The sequence below is a fragment of the Agelaius phoeniceus genome, chromosome 16, assembly GCF_051311805.1.
Source record: "Agelaius phoeniceus isolate bAgePho1 chromosome 16, bAgePho1.hap1, whole genome shotgun sequence".
NCBI lineage: Eukaryota > Metazoa > Chordata > Aves > Passeriformes > Icteridae > Agelaius > Agelaius phoeniceus.
The window spans coordinates 14,430,194-14,450,006 of NC_135280.1; the positions used below are offsets into that span (position 1 = coordinate 14,430,194).

Genomic DNA, 19,813 nt, shown 5'->3' on the forward strand with positions numbered 1-19,813 from the left:
GACAGATCCTGCCTGCACCCTGACGTGGCAGGGCTGGAGGGCTCTGGTCTCCCAAAAATCACCCCTAGTCCCAGGCATGGCCCCATGGAAACCAAAGAGAGGTCCCCTGGGTCCCCCAGGTCCCCAGGTCTGGAGCAGAGCCCTGAGGGGTCATGGCTCAGTGCCAGGGGTCTGGATGCCCAATCTCTGGGGGGAGGACAGGCGTGTGCCCATCACACAGAGCCCAGTGCTGCCAGGAAGAGCTTTGGAGCTCATCATCCTCCTGCAGAGCTGAGGAGGCCAGGAGCACCGTGTGGCCACTGAGGCTGTGGCTCATCTGGGAGTGATTTGGGCGCTGCCATCCCGCCCCAGCGCTGGGCTATTTTTACCCAGTGGAATTACGGGACAGGCCACATGGGCTGGGTGGTTGCCCTGCCTTAACCCCTTCATGTGGCTGCCCGTGGGGATGGGTCCCACTGGGGTGACACCTGATGGGGTGGGGTGGCCTCTCCCCTTCCTTGTGTCTGAGGGTGGCAGCCAAGCTAGGGCAGGACAAACCCCTTTCCCACTGATGGCAAGCACGTGTCAACCCAGGCATCTCTGGGATCTGCAGGGGGATGGGGACAGCAATGGACCTGTCCTGCTCAGGGTTCTTCCTGCTGGGGTGGGTTTTTTCACCTACCATGACCCAAAATGGCTTCTAAGCCCCAGGAAAGAGCAGTGCAGAGGGTGTCAGGCAGGGCAAGAGCAGGTCCCATTCCAGCTGGTATCTGGGGAGAGGTGGCAGGGTGACAGTGGGAACATGTGCCTTGGTGGGGTTGGGTGCCCTGGTGCTGGGAGATGCCAGGGCTGCAAGCCTGGCCCCAGGAGCTGGCTCAGTCACAGGCTTTGGCAGAGAGTGGGTGTTAGGGACTGAGCTCCCCCTGGACAGTGCCCTCAGGGAACCACCTGGGCCCCTCCATGTCCTCCTCCAGCCCTGGGGAGCCAAACAGCCCCAAATCCCTCCACAAACATCCTGCTGTGCCAACTCCCTGCTGCAGACAGGTCCCAGCTCCAGCACCTCCCAGCTCTGTCAGACTTTGCACCATGAAGTGTGGTGGGGATCCAGCTGTCCCCATCCCTCAGCCCCACCACCATCCTGCCCTGCAGGGACATGCCCACTGCTGGAACACGCCACGGGGACCTCTGCTGACCCCAGATCTCATCCCTACTGATCCAGCCCTAGCCCTGAGCCGGCCGTGGCACCCCAGCCTCCCTGGAGACGTTTTCAGGACATTGAAAGAAGCAGTGATGCGAGGAAGGCGCTGTTCTCCTGTCACCATGGTGGTGACAGCACCGTCCCCAGGCAGTGCTGTGCTGCCTGCCGGGCGTGCGGCAGCAGGGTCTGGTCGGTGACCCCAAGTTGGAGCTGGTAACCCAACCCCGCTGGTGCTGGTTACAATTTAGGGCAACAATAACCTATTGAGAGGCCCCTTCCTGGCTCCTGCCCTGCTGCTCCTTGATCTAATTAAAGGGGGCCAGGCGGGGACAAAACCCGAGCTGAAGGAACAGCAGGTACCCAAGGGTGGCACATTGAGGACCAGGATGTGGAGAGGGGCCATGGCCACCCACACCTCTCACCTCCTGTTCCCTCAGGGTCTGGGAATTGGTGGGGTCAGCTCTTAAGCATGGCCCTGACATGCTTTGAAAATGATATTTGTGTGGTCAGAAATATCTCACCTGCTCAGGATTTGGGAAAGAGAACCCCCAAAAGGCACATGCTGATGTGGAGGTCCATGGGGCTGGTGCCTCCCATTCTCTGCCTTCTTTCAGGGATGCTGGATAGGCCACAATCAGCCTGGAGGGTTTGGTGTTGTTGTGGGCACACCGGGGGTGTTGGCGTGAGCACACTGGGGGTGTCCCCCACCTTGGGGCACGCCGTGGCCCTGCTTTGGGGTGCCATGGGGACGCGCGGTGCCGGCTCGGCGGGCGCGGTGGGGATGCGGTGGGGATGCGGTGGGGATGCGGACTCCCCTTCCTGCCGGCCTGGCGTCAGTAATGAGTGGTATGAGTTTCCTGCCCGCCCACTGATTGCTTCCTCAAAGAGCTTCAACGAGCTGCTGCTGCTGCTGCTGCAGCTCCCCACGCCCCGCTCCCGGCCCGGCCGGCACCGCTGCACTGCCCAGCAGTGTCCGTGCCCCGCACTGGGCACCACGGAGATCCACAGTGTTATAAATGATCAAACACATATCACAACAGCCAGCCCCGCTGCTGCTCCGCCATCCCCGGGGCTCAGTCCCTGCCCCCCAGTTCCAGTTCTGCCCCGAGCACATCTGGTGATCTGGTGACCCCAAGAGCATCCACCCCGTGCCCCTGCCGCGGCTCCGCAGTGTCGCGGCCGTGCTCGGGATGGCTCTGCCGGAGGGGGAGCACGGCCCCCGCTCGGCACCTCCGCCGGGAGCCAGCCCAAATCCCCCTCCGCCATTTGTCATCCCCGCCAGATTTACAGGCGGCAGCGCTTGGGGCTGGAAGCGCGGTGGCCCCGGCGCGGCTGCCTAAAAGCAGCACCTCCCCAGCACCAAGGGGGGGTCTCCGCTCGCCCCCGCCACCCCCAGCCCCTCTCGGCTGGCCCCGCACGCAGCCGCGGGCCGGAGGGCCCCGGCGTGACGCGCAGGCAGCGCCCGCCAGCCGCATTCCTGAGCCGATAAACCCGGCAGCCAAAATAACTGCAGCCTGTGCTGAGGGGGCCGAGCACAGCAGCGCCTGCATCCCATTTACCCGGCTGGCTCGCCCCGGCCCGGCGAGGATTCGGGGTAATTCCCACTGGATTCTCCGCCAAGAGCAATAATGGATCCCAAGGTGTCCCCCTGCAGCAGCCCCAGCCTCCCCTGAGAGCGTTCACTGGACACTGATGATGATGATGATGATGGCCTTTGCTCACTGAACTGGCAGAGCTGCTGAGCAGGAGAGCTGGGAGCTGCTCCCCCGGCAGCTGGCAGGAGGCTGAGGGATGCTCAGGCAGCCTCTCCACACCAACCTCACCCCACTGTGCCCAGGGCAGGTCCTCTCCTCTCCCCTCCTGTCTGTCCTGGCTGCCCCCAGCAGTGCCCTGGAGCTGACAGCGCTGTGGGAATGCTGGCAGGGCAGCCAAGGGGCTGTCACAGCACACTCAGCCCCTCACAGAGGCCCTGGATTGGCCCTGACCCCCCAGCCTGCCCCAGCATCCCGCCCGTCATGGAGCCAGCAGGGCACACAGAGAGGGTCCCAGGGCTTTGCCTGCAGCCCTGGGAAGAGCTGGTGGCCTCCAGTGCACCCCAACAACTGTGCCCCCAGCCCCATCACCCTGAAGGCACAGCCTCCTCCTCCTCCCATTTCCTTGCCCCATGGTGACGCCAGGCCAGCTCGCTGGGCAGCGTGGGAGAGGCCAGGCCGGCTCTAGCTGGAGGCTTCCCATCCTTGGCCGCTCCCCGTGACAGGGGGCGCTGACCCCTTACACAGCCAAGGCTCCTTCTCCACTTCCCGGGGCTGCCCGGTGAGCGGGGCTGGCCACGGCTGGGCAGGCACCGCGGCACAAAGCACGGCAGGAGCGGGAGGCACCGCGGCACAAAGCACGGCAGGAGCGGGAGGCCAGGGCTGAGCCGCTCCAGCAGCGCCAAAGGGATGCACTCGTCTGCAGCATCTTGTGGTGCTGCCCCAGTGCACAAGCCCACCCGGCCAGCAGCCACCTCAGACACTGTCCCCAGCAGCGCCACCACCCACCACGGCACTACAGAACACCTCTGCCCTCGCCAGCCCTGCCTCTGCCTCTCATCTCCCCCAAATGGTGATGAGAATGCGGCTGCACAGTCCCCGGCTTTGTCCACAGCCTTGTGTGGCTGAGTGCTGCTGGTTCCAAGAGCTCTCTGCCAGCTCCTGCTCCACCACCACACTCCTGATGGGTCCCTGACCAGGACATTTCCACTGCTCACCCTCCCAGCCCATGCTGAGTCCCCATTCCCTACCCAGGTGAGGTGTCCAGTGCCATGGTGAGCGTCGCCCCGCTGAGCCTCCGCGTGTCCCACAGCTTCACCTCCCGCTCCCGCATCTGCAGGGACACAGACACAGCATCAGTGGGCACTGGGGCTGCCTGGATGGCTCCATGGAGCCACCACCTTCCCCAGCCACCTTCCACCACCCCAGCGAGGGCCAGGGCACCTGGCGAGGGGACCTCCTGCTCTCACGGGGGACAGGCCACCCAAAAAGCACCTGGGGTGCTTTGGCACAGCAGCCACAGGGAGTAGGGCTGGAACATCCCAGAGGTGCCAGGGCCACCTTCCTGGCAGGGACTGTACCTGGCTGAACCCCACGGAGATGAGGCAATCGCTGGAGCCCATCCAGAGCAGCCGGGAGTCCTTGTTGTTGTCGTGTCCCAGGACACTCTGCAAGGCACAGGAGACAGGGCTGTCAGAACTGCTGCCAGCCTTGCTGGACACGCTGAGGGGACGTGTGTTTCACCAGCCGTGCTTGTGAACTGCCCTGGGGCTGAGCACGTGGAGCGAGTGCTGGCTCTGCTGAGAGCTGCCCTGGGGACAGTGCTGTGGGGACAGCCTGCAAGCAGTGACAGCCCTGACTGCCCCCATGCCAGCGTGGTTGCCTTGTGGAGCAGCTGGCCCAGCTCCCAGCCAGGAGTGGAGGGTGGGAGCAGGTAAGGTGAGTGTGATGATGGCTCCCGTGTCCCCAGGGCTCTCCCCACACCAGGTCACCCGGGCGAGGGGGACAGAGTGCTGCGAGGAAGCTGCTCCGTGCCACAGACACAAGAGGAGGCTCTGCCATGGCGATGATGACAGAGGGACTTACTTCCCTGGCTGCATCCCTGGGCTCTTTATCCATGCTGAATCCTGGCTCCTGGAGCTGGGTGCCCCGTGTGTGCCCGGATGCTACTGAAACATGGCAAACTGAGCCTGGCCACATTCACCACACTGCTCTGATCCCCTGCACCCTGATTCACCTCTCCCCTGGCTCCCTGTGGGGGTGGGACCCCCAGCCCACATCCTGTCCCCATCCTGGTCCTGCTGAGGATGGGAGGGGCTGTCAGTGGGTGTTTCCCTGCTCGCATGTGGTGCCCAGATGGGCCCTGCGGTTCAGGCACCCCAGTGGGAGCTGCAGGCAGCCCTGGCCCGCGGCACAGGCAGCACTCACAGCCCCTCGCTCTCATTGAGCAGCGCCAAGAACTGGCTGCTAACGAGTTTGGAGCTGGCAGGGAAAGTGCAGGGCTCTGCCAGAGCCAAACCTGGCACAGCGCTTCCGGGACCTCTGCACAGGGCACGGGCACCGGGCGTGGGGGCAGGAGGGGTGGGGAGGAGCCATGAGCTGTGTCCCCCTTGGTGTGAGCACTGTGACCACTGGCCACGACCACACTGTGACCACCAGTGAGGCTCTGCCACCGCAGCAGCCAGAGAGGGGCCATGGAGAGGTCACACCTCACTGGAGAAGCTCTGCTGGAGCAGCCTCCAGCCCCACAGAGATGCCACTCTCTGGAGAGAGCCAGGGTGGGAGCACGCACACGGTGCCAAGGCCGTCGTGCCCTGGCTCCATCACGGCAGCTGCCCTGCCAGCACAAACACGGCTCCCTTGGAAGAGGCAGCGCTGGCCGAGCCCAGCCCGGAGCTCCCAGCCTCAGGGCCAGGATGTGGGGCAGGAGGGGCCTGGCCCCCAGCGCCAGCACGCTGGCAATGGACCCAGCAGGGAAAGGACCTGGAGAAGGGAACGTGTCCCAGGATCGCTGCCAAGAGGGATGGAAACTCCAGGAGCTGGGGCCAGCCCGCGCGTCAGCCAGGAGAGCACTTCTGCACCTGAGCCGTGCGGCTCAACATCTGCAGATCCCATAACCGACTGACGTCGCCGGCTCCGCGGGTCCCGCGGGTGCCCCGGAGCCCCTGGCGGTGGTGGCAGCCCCTGGCGGAGGCAGGGCCGGGGAGGGCAGGGTGCTCCCAGCCCCCCGGCTGCAGGGCCATGTTTTCTGCATTAGTTCCATCCCGGCTGAGCTGTACGTATGGCAGCAAGTATGCGGGAGGCTGGGCTGCTCCGTGCTCAGCCTGTGCAGATGTTGCCAGAGGTGAGCGTGCGGACAGCAGCTCCCCCGGTGCAGAGGGTCTTGGCAGGGACGGGGCGGTGTGACCTGGCACTGAGGGTGGACGCTGGTGTGGCTCAGCCCGGGGGCACCCGTGGGGCTGCTGTGGACCCCTGGGGCTGGCAGAGCTGGGCAGAGACCCTGGCACCGTTCCCAGAGTGATGCTGGAGCCCCTGGAGCAGGGAACATCCACAGCCCAAGGGACGGGTGTCCCTCCTGTGCCTTGTCCCCCTGGCAGGCTGCAAGGAGCCCACCAGCTCTGGGCCAGTGGGGATCCAAGGTAGCCTCCCAGCTCCCTGCCAGTGCCCAGACTCCTCCTGCTCATTGCACGGATCCAGCCCTGCCGGTTTTGGGCAGCCCAGGCTGGGGGGAGCCTGTGCCCGCTCCTCGGAGCCAGATCGGCTGCATGGGGAGAGTTTCCAGCACCGTCCCTCTCCCAGTCTCAACCGATCCCTCCTAGGCAGGCTGGGGTGAGGTTGCTGCTGGTTTCAGTGGGGGTCCCCAGCCCTTCTCCCGGTGCAGCCCCGGGCTGCGGGGGCCCAGGGCCGGCGTGTCGGACGCAGCTGTTGGCAGCGATGCGCGGGGTCGGGGAGCTGGGAACAGCTGCCCGTAGGGAGCGGCCGCTCCGGCTCCGCGGCTGCCTGGGAGAGCCCCACACAAAGCCAAGGCTGCTCCGGCTCCCAGGCGATCCCTGTTTCCCCGGGAGCCGTCACCCTGAGCCGGATGCAGGGCAGGGAGAGCCGGAGATGGGAGCCTGGGGCAGAGCCCTGGGGCTGGACGGGCGGGAGGTGGCCGGGGGAGGGGGTCAAAGCTCTGCTCTTGGCAGAGCCCCCGTGGCTGGCAGGGCTGGGACAGCTCAGCCCTGCCCGTGGCTAACAGCCCATGAGCATGGCTAACAGCCCACGGACATCTGATCCCCGTGGGAAGCAACCCCAGCAGCGGGATCTGGGACCTGCGTGGGCACAGGAGGCACCAGTGCCAGGCTGAGCTGCCCCTTTGCCAGGGGGTGCCAGGGCAGGAGGGGTCTCCCCTGGCCAGGGCGCTGTGGGGGACTCTGGGGACAGACACCCATCCCGGGTCCATGCACTTGGGGAAGCTGCTGCTCCTTGCACACCCACGAGGCTGTGGGCAGCAGGAGGAATGGCTTCCCGGGAGCTGAAAGGGTTAACCACGCACCGAATCCTCCTCTCCGAACAAGAATGTGAGTGATCTCCTTCCCTTGCCAAATCCCAGTTACTCCAGAGGTAACCAGGAGAACAGAGCAGCCTCTCCCAGGCCAGCCCCACTCCTGGTCCCTGCCCGGAGCTCAAGGAGACCAGGAGCTGTTACCTGCCCCAGGGGAGTGCAGGGATCCCACAGAGCTGTGGGGTTGCTCCAGCAGCCATCACACTGCCAGCACTGGGCCTGCTCTCTGCCAGGTGTGTGCTGTGTGTGTGTCACACTGGGCAGGGACCAGGACAAGTCCCCTGCTGCCCAATCCAGCTTCCCCAATCCCACTGGCCAGGGCAGCATTGCTGTGAGGCCCCTGTGCCCTGGGGAACTGGGCACCACCAGGCTCTGCCTCTCCCCCCACCACCAGCTCCATCCTTGGAGAGGCCAAGGCCATGTCCCAGAGGATGCTGTGGGCCCAGCAAGGGCAGGAAGGTGGGTGGGCTCCCAGTGAGCACAGACCCCACGAGGCTGGGATGGGAGCAGGACCTCCCTCCCCAGGAAGGAGAGGAGAACTCGCTGGCCAGGGGGGTGGGCAGGCTGCAGCAGCCAGCAGCCAGCCCTCTTCTGCTGCCTCTCCCCTCTTCCTGCAGCCACCAGCCCCACAAGCTCTGCTATGACGCCATCAAATCCCAAAACACCTCTGCCCTCTGGAGAGCAGCCTCAGCCAGGAGTCCCAGGTCTGAAATACCTTGAGGAGCCCCAGTAATGGAGATGCCAACCTGTGTGGGCCTCAGCTGCCATTCCCAGTGGGAGGGATGGGCACCAAGGCCAGGGCGAGCCAGTGCCACCACACACCCACATCTCCTGAGATGCTTCTGGCTCGTTCCAGATCCTCCTCGACTTCCCCATGTCTGCCATACCAAGCAGCATTCCTGGGAAGGACGGCCGAGGGGGAAGCGGAGCAGAGGAAATATAAACAGTCCCGTGCAGCCACGCTGGGGAACAGAAGCATGAGAGCGCCGAGCGTGCGCTGCTATAAATAGGCTGCCCAGAGTCAGGCCAACTTTTTCATAGCTTCCCACGGTCTCCTTGGGAATGTGGGATGCTGTGGACCTTCCCCCAGCCCGGAGGAAGCTGCTGCCGAGGCTGGGAGTCAGGTACCCCCGGGGTGACCCCAGCGTGGGATGCTGTGATGATGGGGCAGTGGGAGGAAGGCTGGAGTCTCTCTACGTCCTGATGCACCTCCCTGATGATGACAAGGAGTCCCCAGCCAGCCCTGGGCTGACAGCTGGATCCTGGGCAGAGGTGACATGTTCTCAGAGATCTGGACCCCAAACCTGGATCTCCACCCCGCCACAGCATCACCTTGCCACCACGGCCACGCTGCCCCCAGGAACCCCCTCCATGGCATTATCTCCCACTGGGGCACAGCTGATGCACTCCATGGGATGGTGGCCATGGTCTGGGACAGGGCCTGGAGTCCCTCTTGCCCCCGGAACCTTGAGCAGGGCTGGGACATCCCCGGCTGTGCTTGGGCTGTGATTGGGCTGCTGCCCATCACTGAACTCAGCCCCCGGCACAGCCTGCGAGCCGGGGGGACAAACCCCCGGCGGGGCCAGCCCCCAGGGACACTGTCCCAGCTGTCCCCGGGCGCCCTCTGCCCCGGCCCCGCTCATTAGCGCAGCTCATTCCGAGGCGAGCGGGGCGGCGCTGGCCCGGTGCGCAGCGGGGCCGTTCCCTCGCCCCCGGCCCTGCCCAAACGCCGGCGGAGGAAGTTTCTCGTGAGAACGGAGCCGGCTCCTCTCATCCCACTCAGCGGCTGCCCCGCAGCTCCACACGGACGGCGCCTGTCCCAGGCCTGTCCCAGGTGCTGGCCAGATGCACACACAGCCCCTCGCAGCAGCCTGGGGGCAGCAGGACGTGGCCCATGGGCTCTGTACCCAGGGGAGGGTGTGGGCAAACGGAGATGCTGCCTTAGTCGCCCAGGGCATATCTGAATCATTGCCCTACACTGCTGGAGACCCACCTGAGGCATGAGCTGGGTAGGTATGGGTATGGAGCTTCCCTGCCCAGCCTTGTGTCCCCTGTCCCACCACGGGCAGGACCCGGGGGGACACGGGAGGGACCTTTGGAGGGATTTGCACGGGGATTACAGGAGGGTGAGGGCAGGACCAGCGACACTGAGCCCCGGCAGGGCCACAGCCAAGGGAGAGGACATGACTCGCTTCCGGGGGAGGGTCAGGCGAGGAGGGCGACCACCGCCCTGTGGGAGGGGAGGACAGGGCAGCGTGGCTTTGGGAGGGTTTAAGGCAGAGCACAGAACTCACAGAACTCTCTGGAAGGACAGTGGTGCTTGGACCTGGACTCAGCCAGCAGCAGGAGCGTGGCCCCACGGGGTGGCAAGGCAGGACCCAGGGCAGCCCAGGCGTATCCACTGCCAGTTTAGGGTACTGAGAGCAGCAATAGGGTGTGAGCACAGCCCTGACGCTCACAAAGGGGCTGCAGCAAAGGGATGGGGATCCAGCAGGATGAGGCCACTGCCCTCCCAAGGGAAATCATGGCCCCGGGTACATACCAGGCACCCCACGGGGTCAGCCAGACCCCGGCCATGCTGCGTCACACTCGTCTGCCCGCTGCTGGGATATGCTCAAAATAACTGCTATGGGCGTGGCTGGGACTGGGGGGTCAGGACCTGGCGGGGATACGGCCACAGGGTGTGGGCAGCCTGCCAGTCACCCTCCTTGTCACCCACCCTCAGTGGGTGTGCCACATGGTACCTGAGAGAGCATCAGGTATGAGGAGGAGCAACCACTCCTCCCTGAGCTTCTTATTTTAGCTCCCTCTCATTCTTCTCCCTTGCTCTAAACAAAGGAATGTTTAATGAGGCAGGCTTGGCAAATTAAGAAATCCAGCCGGAGGAGCAGCCTGAGGCTGGCTCTCGGCTCCACACAGGGCCCAGGGTGAGCCGGGAGCAGGACCCTGTGCTGGCTGTGAGGAAACCCAGCCCACGCTGCTGCAGGGGCCAGCACAGCTGGGAAACCCATCCTGCAGCTCACCTCTGCAAAAAAACCAGGCAACTTCAAAGCCAGGAGCCTGCGAGGTGCTGGCACTGCACGGTGGCCCCAGCATCACCCGGGTCTGTAACCAGGGGGAGAAGGAGACTTTCCAACCAACCCAGCCCTCCAGCAATGGGGAAAAAAGAAAAGAACAAAACCCAGGAGCGTTATTCTTCTTGGCTAAGCAAGCCCTGCGCAAACTTCCAGAGGATTTATGGCATTTTAAAGTTTTCCCCTTCAGCAGAGCACTTCTCCAAGACTAAACATCTCCATGCACTGCGAGCTGGCCGGGCAGGGCCGCGGCAGTGAAGGTGCATATTTCTCTTGGCAAACACAGAGTGCTGGCCCCAGGCTGGATCAGACAGCAGTGGAGGGAAGTGAACTGCCTGCTTTGAACAGCCACCATCATTCACACGTTATTTTTAATAGCTCAGCGAGACAGAGTCCACCCTCCCCAGGAGACTTGGCTCGAGCCCATCGCACTCACAGCTCCGCCATCAGACAAGCCGACAGGTCTGGCAGGGGGAGGAGGGGGGCCAGGAGGGGAGGGGAACACTGAGGCCAGCAGTGGATAAATTTTGGAGTAGAGAATGGGATCTTCCAGCCATGCTGAGGCAACTGGAGCGGGACAGGATTGTGGCGGCCGCTGGAGTGCTGGGAGCACTCTGCCCTGGCTCGTCCGCACGTGTCACCGCTGGGTTTGTGTTTATTTTTTGTGGTGGGGTGTTTATAAGGCTGCCTGAAGGGTCAGGGCATCATTTGTACTGCAGGAAGCACCCAGGGGCCTTTGGGGAACTCAGCACCTGGGTTATGTGCAGGAGCAGGTGGAAAGTCCTGGTGCAGGCCTGGAGCTCTGGCTCCCTTCCATCACTGTGCCTGGGCACTGTCACCAGAGGCCATTGGCTTCACAGGCAGCAGGAGATGCACCAGCAGGAATGACAGAGTCCACTGCAGCCCTCTCACCCTGCTCTCCACTGCATCCCTTCCTTCCCAAGGGCTTCCAGCCCCTTCTGCAGCCAGAGCCCCCAAGCCACAGGAAACCTCTAATAAGAGGCTGTTTGAACTTGACGTCAAGGCTTAAATTCTCTCCTTATTTCCTAATCACTGTTATTTGCTGAGTTGTGCAGATCCAGCTGCCCAGCCCTTGCCCTTGCTGGGTCCTCATGCCCAAGAGCCTTTGGTCCAGCTCCCACAGGGCAGGGCAGAGCCCAGGAGCCCAGAGCCCTCACATGCACAGGGCTCTCCTGGCATGTGCCACTGCACTGGGGGAGCTCCCTGGCCTGGTGGGAGGGCAGGGTTCCCCTGCTGAACCCCACCAGGGTTAAGGGGACTGCCCTCAGCTCCTGGCATCTCCCAGCCAGGGCTGGGATGGTTTGGGGGACCAAAGCTCACCCCCCTGCAGCCTGGGCAGGGCTGCCTGCAGCACATCCAAGAGGGGACATACCTGGGAGGCAGCTGGGCCTGCTCGGGGGTCAAAGATCCGCAGTTTCTTGTCCTGGTGAGATAAAAGAAAACAGAGGAGGGTTAAGGACCTTGGGGCCAGTGGGATGTCAGGATGCAAAAGGCAGAAGGCTGGAGTGAGCAGCCCTCCCCTTCCTGCCCATCACTCTCCTGCCTGCAATGCCTATCCCTATGGATGGCTTGCACTGTGTCTTCCCACATTGTGGGCAGGGGGCACCCCCAGCACCCCACCAGGACCCTGACACACTCAAATCTGCTCCCAGAAAAGGAGGGAGGCTCCCAAGTAGGGCCAGAACTGGAGCCTGACCCTCAGATGCCATCCTGACAGTGCTGCAGGAGAACGAGCCCCTTCCTGCCTGGCACTCCTCTGCCAAAGGGGGCATGGCTGGCAGGGCACAGAGGCAGCAAGGGGGTGCCCGGGTGCCAGCCCTGCTGCCAGGGTGCTGTTTGGGGAGCACGCATTGTGCCAGCCAGAGCCACAGGGCACGGGGGCAGATCACACCCCAGCCAGAGCCTCAGGGCACGGGGGCAGATCACACCCCAGCCAGCACGGCTTGGGCTCGTACCCCCGAGCCCGGCTCGCACGCTGGGCACGGGGCTCCATCCATGCGCTGGGACTCCGCCTCATCCCTGCACGCCGGGCCGGGCTCCGGGCTCCCCCCGGGGCTGCCCCCGCGAACCCTTCGCTCTCCCTGGGGCTGGGGCTGTGCGCTCAGAGCTGCCTGCCGGGCCTCCGGCACGGCCTGGGGGGCTCGTGGCTTGCACACTCCCCTTGCACACTCCCCTCTCACGCTCCTTTGCACACTCCCCTCGCACACTCCCTTGCACGCTCCTTTGCACACTCCCTTCGCACACTCCCTTGCACGCTCCCCTCGCACACTCCCTTGCACGCTCCTTTGCACACTCCTTTGCACACTCCCCTCGCACACTCCCTTGCACACTCCCTTGCACGCTCCTTTGCACATTCCCCTCGCACGCTCCCCTCGCACGCTCCTTTGCACGCTCCCCTCACACACTCCTTTGCACACTCCCTTGCACGCTCCCCTCGCACGCTCCTTTGCACGCTCCCCTCGCACACTCCCTTGCACACTCCCCTCGCACGCTCCTTTGCACACTCCCCTCGCACACTCCCTTGCACACTCCCCTTGCACGCTCCCCTCGCACGCTCCCCTCGCACGCTCCCCTTGCACGCTCGCCCCGCCGCGGGGCGCGGCCCCCGCGCGTTCCCGGCGCGTCCCGCAGCGAGCGGCCGGCGCCACCTAGCGCTGCTCCCGTCCCGCCTCCCCGCGGGCTCGCTGACCCCGCTCCTGCCCTTCTCCACCCCAAAACTTCCCGTCCCTCCACGCTCCCCATGCTTGGAAGTGTTCCAGGCCAGACTGGATGGAGCTCTGAGCACCCCAGGCTAAGGTTTCACCCCATGGCAGGGGGTGGAACGAGACGAGCTTTAAGGTCCCTCCCAATCCAAACCATTCTGGGGTTCTGTGAAACGGGTGCCCTCCAGGATCAGGATGCATCCAGCCCATCCCTGCCGTGCCACCCCGAGGTGCCCCCTGGCACTGCTCACCTTGCAGGAGGTGCCCAGGAGGTGCCCATCTCGCTTCCAGGTCAGGCTCTGCAGCTGGTCCCCGTGGGAATCCAGGACTGTGGGGATAAAGCACAGTCAGGGCCAGGATCAAGCAGGGTCCCTCCTGCAGACAGGGCAGGAGCCATCACTCTCTCACCCAGAATATTTCCCAGGAGAAATGACCTGGCCTTTCCAAAGGGCTGGGGGCAGCAGGATGCACTGGGACACTGCTGTGTCTGTGCAGGGAGCGTTCCTGTGCTGCTGACAGCTGGATACAAAGATCAGGAGCCCTGGGAAAGCCACAGACCCATGCTGCCACCCATCTCCTGTCCTCCTCAGGGTGGCTGAAGCCTGGGCAAGGCTGGTCAGCAAGCACCCACATCCACCCATGCCCTGGGCATGCAGAGAGAGGGACCTGTCACCCAGGGGATCCCCAGCAGAGCTCCTGCAGACACCCAGGGCAGTACCAGAGTGTTTCACACCATTGCATCAGAGTGCAGGGCAGCACAGGCACAAGGGGCTGTGGTGCCCTGCCCAAAAAAGCCACCTGAGCTGCCTGTTTGGTGACACTGAGGTCAGGCCTTGAGCCCAGGCACTGGCACGGTGAGGACACATGGAACAGACACATGGGGAGGACACATGGAGAGACACACAGGAGAACACGTGTCATGGGCAGCCACAGCTCTGCTTACCTGTCAGGGGGTGCTGCTGGCCCAGGTCCCACACAGTGACTCTCTTCCCTGCCCCACTGGCCAGGACAGCGTCTGCCGTGGGGTGGAACTGCAGAGTGTCCACCGGGGCCCCCCCGGGCCCCAGGGTCAGCCCTGAGCCACCAGGAATGTCCTGGCCACCCTCGGGGAGGCGCCACACCTTCACCTGCAGCCCCAGGAGAGAGGGGATCAGTGCCAGGGCAGGTGAGCAGGACCCTGCTGGGTGCTGGCAGTGCCCCACCTGGGCTCGCTGCTTTCCCAGGGTTTGGTCCCTGAGCATTCCCAGGTGATCCCTCACTGCAGCTCGGTGGGATCAGGTCCCACATGGGAGGAGGCTGATCCCTGAGCATGTGCTCTGTCCCCTTGGGGATGTCCCACTCTGCTCTCCCAAAGCTGGCACCCTGCACCCCATGCTCCTCTCAGTCCCATCACTCCAGCCCTGCAGGGACTCCCAGAGACGCCCTGGGGGTCATGAGGTGTCCCCTTGGGGGGGACCCCTGTCACTGAGCACTCACCATCTCATCAGCAGAGCCTGTGGCCAGCAGGAGCTGATCAAAGGGGGAGAAGTCAAAGTCTGTGACCACATCTGGAAGGAGAAGGGCAGAAGTTTGTCCCCACCTTCCCCTGCAGACAGTGTGTCTGGCCCTCTGCTCTTCCCAGCCTGATTCCTTCCCTACCCACTCAGCAGTGGGGGGCAGTTTCAGCCCCATCAAGGTGTTTTGGAGCAGCTCAGCTTTGCTGTGAGTGCCTGAGCCCCTCCACTCTGTCCTTCAGGGACTTGCACCCCTTTGGCAGGGGTAGGAACCCTGGAGGGGCATCCCCCTGTCTGATCCATGCACCCACACCCCCACAGGGCACAGGGAACAGCAGGGACAGCCCCAGGGTGTCTGTGCCGTGTCCTGCTGGAGCCACGCTGGTGACAAGGCTCCTTTGTAACCCCCGGGCTGGCATGCCAGCGGCAGGGATGCTCCCGGCGGCAGGGCCCGGCGGGAGGAAGGCTGGCACCAGCAGCAGCAGCCCCTCGGATGCATTTGGCACGCTCAGAAAAGTAGGTCACTGTGTACTTTTCTGCTTCCAGGAGACAGGCCCCGGAGGCATGAAGAGCAGGCAGCTCGCTCGGCTGCATCCACCCGGGAGGAGGGAAAATCCATTCCTGCCACGGAGGCGTTGCTCCGGCACAGCCGGCTTCAAAGGACTCCTGCTGATCCCATTAGGGAGCCGTGGGATGGCGCTGGCTCCTGTGCACCCCTCTGGCGCTCCCCAGGGAGCAGAAGAACTCCCTGCCTGCTTTTCCAACCCGAGGAAGCTCCTGGTGCCAGGGGCTGAGGTGGCACAGGCTGGGCACCCTGCGCAGCCCTGCCAGGGCACACACGCAGGGAGGCAGCCCTGGAACCAGCCCCCATCTTGCTACTCTGGTGTAATTTTGGGGAAATGGGTGCTCAGTGCCCCTCAGGCTGCCACTGCTGCTCCAACACCAGGAGAGGGGCACCCTGAGGTGGGCACCACCCCTCCCTGTGCCTGGGCAGGGCAGAGCCCTGCTTCTCTGCCACAGTGATGCTGCCACTGCCTCTTCCCTGCCACACTCACTGCCCACAAAAGAGCTGCTGGTCCAGCCTGTTCCTCCTGCCACTGAAGGCAGTGATGCCTCAGTGATGCCAGCTCCAGCCTGGCACTGGGTGTACTGGGAATTTCAGGGCATGCTATGAGTAATGTGGAAAGGCTGTGCTGGAAGGGTGAGAGGAAGAGCTACCTGCAGCCTGAGAGATGAAGGAGCATGGATTGATTCCAGCCTGGCAGAGCCCCTCCTGGTGTCACCCTGCCCTCAGGTGATGGTCCCTGGCAGGTCCCCATGTCCCTTGCCTGGCAGACAGCCCACCACAGCCTGCCAGGCTTGGACTCAGCCCCCGGGGCCAAACATGTCCTGTGCAGGTGGGAGGTGGCACCTGACACCCACCTGAGTGGCAGCAGAGCTGGGATATGGTCCTCTTGCCCCCATCCTCGCACTCCAGGGGCACAATGCCCAGCACACCTGCAGGAAAGGGCACAGGAGCAGGTCAGGAATCCCCCCAGCCTGGGACACACGAGGGGCACCCAGCTTTGCAATGCAAGCCAAGAGGTGTGGGACTGCCAGCACTTTGGGGGATCTCAGGGAAAGCCTCCTCCACTCACCCTGGTGCCCCTGGGGCTGGGGGGACTCACCCACCACCCAGCCCCACAGGGACCCCTGGGACAAACCCATCCCAACCCCAAGCAGTGCCTCACCGGTGGCCTCGGCGCTGAAGGCGATCCAGCGGCAGCTGGCCTTGACATGGCTGCCACAGGAGGGGACAGAGCCTGCTCGGATACCACTGATCCAGGCCTGGGAAACAGAGGGAAAAAACTTATCAGGGGCTGTCTTGTTATGGCAGGGCTGCAGGACCATTGGCACAGCATGGCCAGAGGCCCCAGCCCCAGAGGAGCTGCCATGCCCATGGAGAGCTGGAGACTGGCAGTGCTAGAGGGATTATCCCGACCTCTGGGGTGTCCCAGGGCCATGTGGCTGCTCCTGCTCCTGCCACAAAGCACAGCCCCTCACTGGGGCTGGAGGGTGGGACACAGGAGCATCCCAGCTCCCAGACTGTGCCATCTCTGGCTGTCTCACTGCGGGAAGCGCTCAGAGGTCTTTGCAATAAACTGGTGCCAGAGAATCTGGATGTGACAGAAGTTCTTGGGCTGTGAAGCACCACAGGGTCAAGCTGTGGCTGACTGAGGCCAATAAACACCTCCAGCAGCACACTTCCCACATGGACACACAGCCAAGGAGCTGCATTGCAGCCCCATAAGCAAACTCCCACTCTGCAGTGTTTCCCAGGGCTGAGCACTGCACTCGTGGGGCCCTGGGACAGCGTCCGTCAGCCAGCCCCACTCCAGGTGACACAGACACCCTACCTCAAGGGGCCACCAGGGCCACGAGCTCCCTGACACTCCCAGGGCCAAGTCCAACCCTTGACAGTGGCAATGGCAGGTGTTTTATGGCTGGCACCAGGTCTGTGTGCCCACAGCAGCCCAGAGCTGCAGTGGGTGTCAGGAGCAGTGGATACCCCACAAACTGAGCAGATACCTGGGTAGGGAAGGGAAACCCAGAGCCCCATGTTTTCTCTCCTTGCACAACTTCCGTTTGAGGCCTGACAGGGAGCACGGGTTCCTGCAGCACTTCCTCCCTTCACAGCTGTGCAGAGCTGTTAACCCTTCTCCTGCCAAAGGCAGGTTTCTGTCCCCACACCCAGCACGTGGGCAGGAGGCTGCACTGGGGATGGGGAACAGGCCAAGAGCATGATCAGGACCCTGGAATAAGAGCCCCACTATCTGCATCCCATCACCCTGCACTGGGCCCCCAGATGTGACACCAGCCACATCCGGCCCCCAGCAGCCAGGGGTGCCAGCAGGATCCCTGCAGTGAGGTTTCACAGAGCTGGTTCATCCTGACCCCACAGTTTCCCCAGACACAGGCAGCAGCCCTCAAGGCAGTGATCCTCCCTGCAGCGTGGCAGCATGGCCAGGAAAGCACATGCAGCCATCCTGGCTACATCCCTAGAACAAACTGTGAGCTCTCAAGGGCCATCTGGCAGCAGAGCCCTGCAGATGCTGCCTGAAGAGCATCATCAGATGTGATCCCTGATGTTTACATTGCGCTTCCTGATCCAGCCAGGTCGGGTGTCTGCTTGTGCCTCCATAAGCAGCTGCTCAGCTGGGGACACAGCAGAGCTTCCCGCTGTGACACCTGAGATGGGCTTGGTGACAAGACTTCCTTCTCCACCTGCTGCCCTACGGGGAGTGCGTGGCCTCACTTCCAAGGATATGTTTCATGCCTGAATGGGAAAAGCCTTTTGGAAGGGCCTTGCACAGCAGATCCTGCACACAGCAAGGGCATGCTGCCCCTCGGAGCTCCCCCACCACGGAACCAGCACCAGGACAGCAGTGATGGGATGTCCCTGCCTGCAGGATGCCATGTCCTGCACAGCCAGGTGTCCCAGCACCCACACTCCCCACTGCCAGTGACTGATCTGGACCCTGGGATTCACGGCCAAACATTCATCCCACAGAGATTTCGGTGACCTGAGCCACACTGAGGCTGGCAGCCATGGGCATGGGGGCACCGTGTCCTGTCCCACAGCTGAAGCTCAGAGGATGTTTTGGGTGCTTGTTGGATTTGCAGAGGCGTGTGAGCACAGGCCATGGGTGCATGCAAGGACAGCTTGGCTGGGAAGTTACAGAGAAGGAGTGTGTGCACACCCAAGGGCTGGGAGCAGCAGCAGCCTCACTCATGGCCACGGCGCTGAGGAGGTGCTGGGTGCAGGGTACCCAGCTTGGGGAGCCCCCAAAAGGGCTGTGTGTCCTGGCAACACCCCCCATGTGACTCACCCAGTCCTGCCCCTGCATCTCTGCCCCTGCCCTGCCAAATCTGTACGGACGGGGACCTGGGAGATTGCCCTGGCCCAGCTCTGTGGTTTGGGGCACAGCAGGGCAGGGCTACCCACTGCCAGCACCATGCCAGGATGGATTGTGACACTTGGCATGACTGGGGCTGGTTATTCATGGAGCAGAGGGCAGAGAGGGCACCACATGGCTCTGTGCTGCCCACGAGACTCCCAGAGCTGCCTGGCTCCAGCGGTGCCGAGCTCCACAGCTCATGGCCAGGGTGATGGGGCTTGGGAGCACCCGTGGGGCCCAGCCCTTCCCCCGTGCCTGCGGAAGCGGGGTGGCGGAGCAGGGTGGCAGGAGCAAGGCCCAGCTTTTCACACTCGGTGCGTGGTTCCCTGGCTGGCACAGACCAGGACGGCGAGATACCGAACGGCAGCGGGCAGCAAGGACCGGGGATGCACCGCGTGTGCCAGCCGTGCCCAGCGGCAGGAGGGGAGCAGGCACCGCGGGACGGGTACCCCATGCCAGCCAGGGGGGCTGCACCGGCCCAGAGAGGGCTGGGGTTCCCTCGCAGCCCCACCTGCGGAGCGCCCCGGGGCCGGGATCCTCCGCCGACACCGGGATGAGCAGCACCGGGTGCCAAGAAGGGGCCGCCTGGGCAACGCACCCGCACCGCGGCCGGGAGACCCGGGCACGGCTCCGCCGCACCGGCGATGCCGCGGGGCCCGGAGCCGCGCCCTGCCGGTGCCGCGGGGCGGGGCCGGCCCTGCCCTGTGCCCGTGCCCGTACCCGTCCCTGTCCCTGCCCGCCGGCAGCCCCGGCCCCGCCGCCCCCGCGATCCCCCGGTACCGGCGGGTCCCGCAGCGCTCACCTCCCTGCGGGGCAGCCGGGCCTCGGTGTGCCGGAACTTGGACGCCTTGAAGCGGTTCATGGTGCTCCGGCTGTACCGCTCCGAGCCGTGCCCAGCCCTGCCCGGCCCGGCCCGGCCCGGCCGCTCCGCCCACCCCGAGCCCCGCCCCGGTCCCGCCCCGGCCCTGGCCCGGCCCCGCCGGACCCCCTCACGTGTGTCCCGTGTGTTCCGCGTCCCCGCTGTCACCGCGAGCGGGGCACAGACCCCCCAGCCCCGGCTCCTCGGACCCCGCCAGAGCCTCCAGCCCCGGCACCGGAGCCAGCCCTGGGGTGACTGACCGGCAGTCCCGGGGATCCCGGCCCCTTCCCCCGAGGCTCGTGGTCACCCCGCGCTGTGCCCCCGGCTGGCACCCAGCTGTCCTCCCGCGCAAGGGCAGCGGTTCCGTCGGGCTCTGGCCAGGAGGACGGGGCCAGCGGGAGGTTTGCAGTGCAGTGGGCTCGGCGTGATCGCCTCCTACTCGGCCGGCAGCCGGCGGTGAACAGAGACCTTCGT

General features: G+C 64.4%; 1 protein-coding gene across 2 annotated transcripts in view; it reads right to left on the reverse strand.

The window, feature by feature from the left end:
* Positions 1 to 19,437, reverse strand: part of LOC129127202 (mitochondrial import inner membrane translocase subunit TIM16-like) — a 38,240-nt gene extending 18,803 nt beyond the window's left edge. For both annotated transcript variants that reach the window (XM_054643674.2, XM_054643670.2), the window contains exons 1-9: positions 19,283 to 19,437; positions 16,273 to 16,369; positions 15,965 to 16,039; positions 14,526 to 14,596; positions 13,993 to 14,176; positions 13,301 to 13,377; positions 11,720 to 11,770; positions 4,290 to 4,376; positions 3,960 to 4,042 (exon numbers count right to left, since the gene is read on the reverse strand). In XM_054643674.2, coding sequence (XP_054499649.2) covers positions 3,960 to 4,042; positions 4,290 to 4,376; positions 11,720 to 11,770; positions 13,301 to 13,377; positions 13,993 to 14,176; positions 14,526 to 14,596; positions 15,965 to 16,039; positions 16,273 to 16,369; positions 19,283 to 19,342 — 785 coding nt within the window. In that variant the 5' untranslated portion in view covers positions 19,343 to 19,437. The remainder of the gene's footprint in view (positions 1 to 3,959; positions 4,043 to 4,289; positions 4,377 to 11,719; positions 11,771 to 13,300; positions 13,378 to 13,992; positions 14,177 to 14,525; positions 14,597 to 15,964; positions 16,040 to 16,272; positions 16,370 to 19,282) is intronic.
* Positions 19,438 to 19,813: the final 376 nt, after the last annotated feature.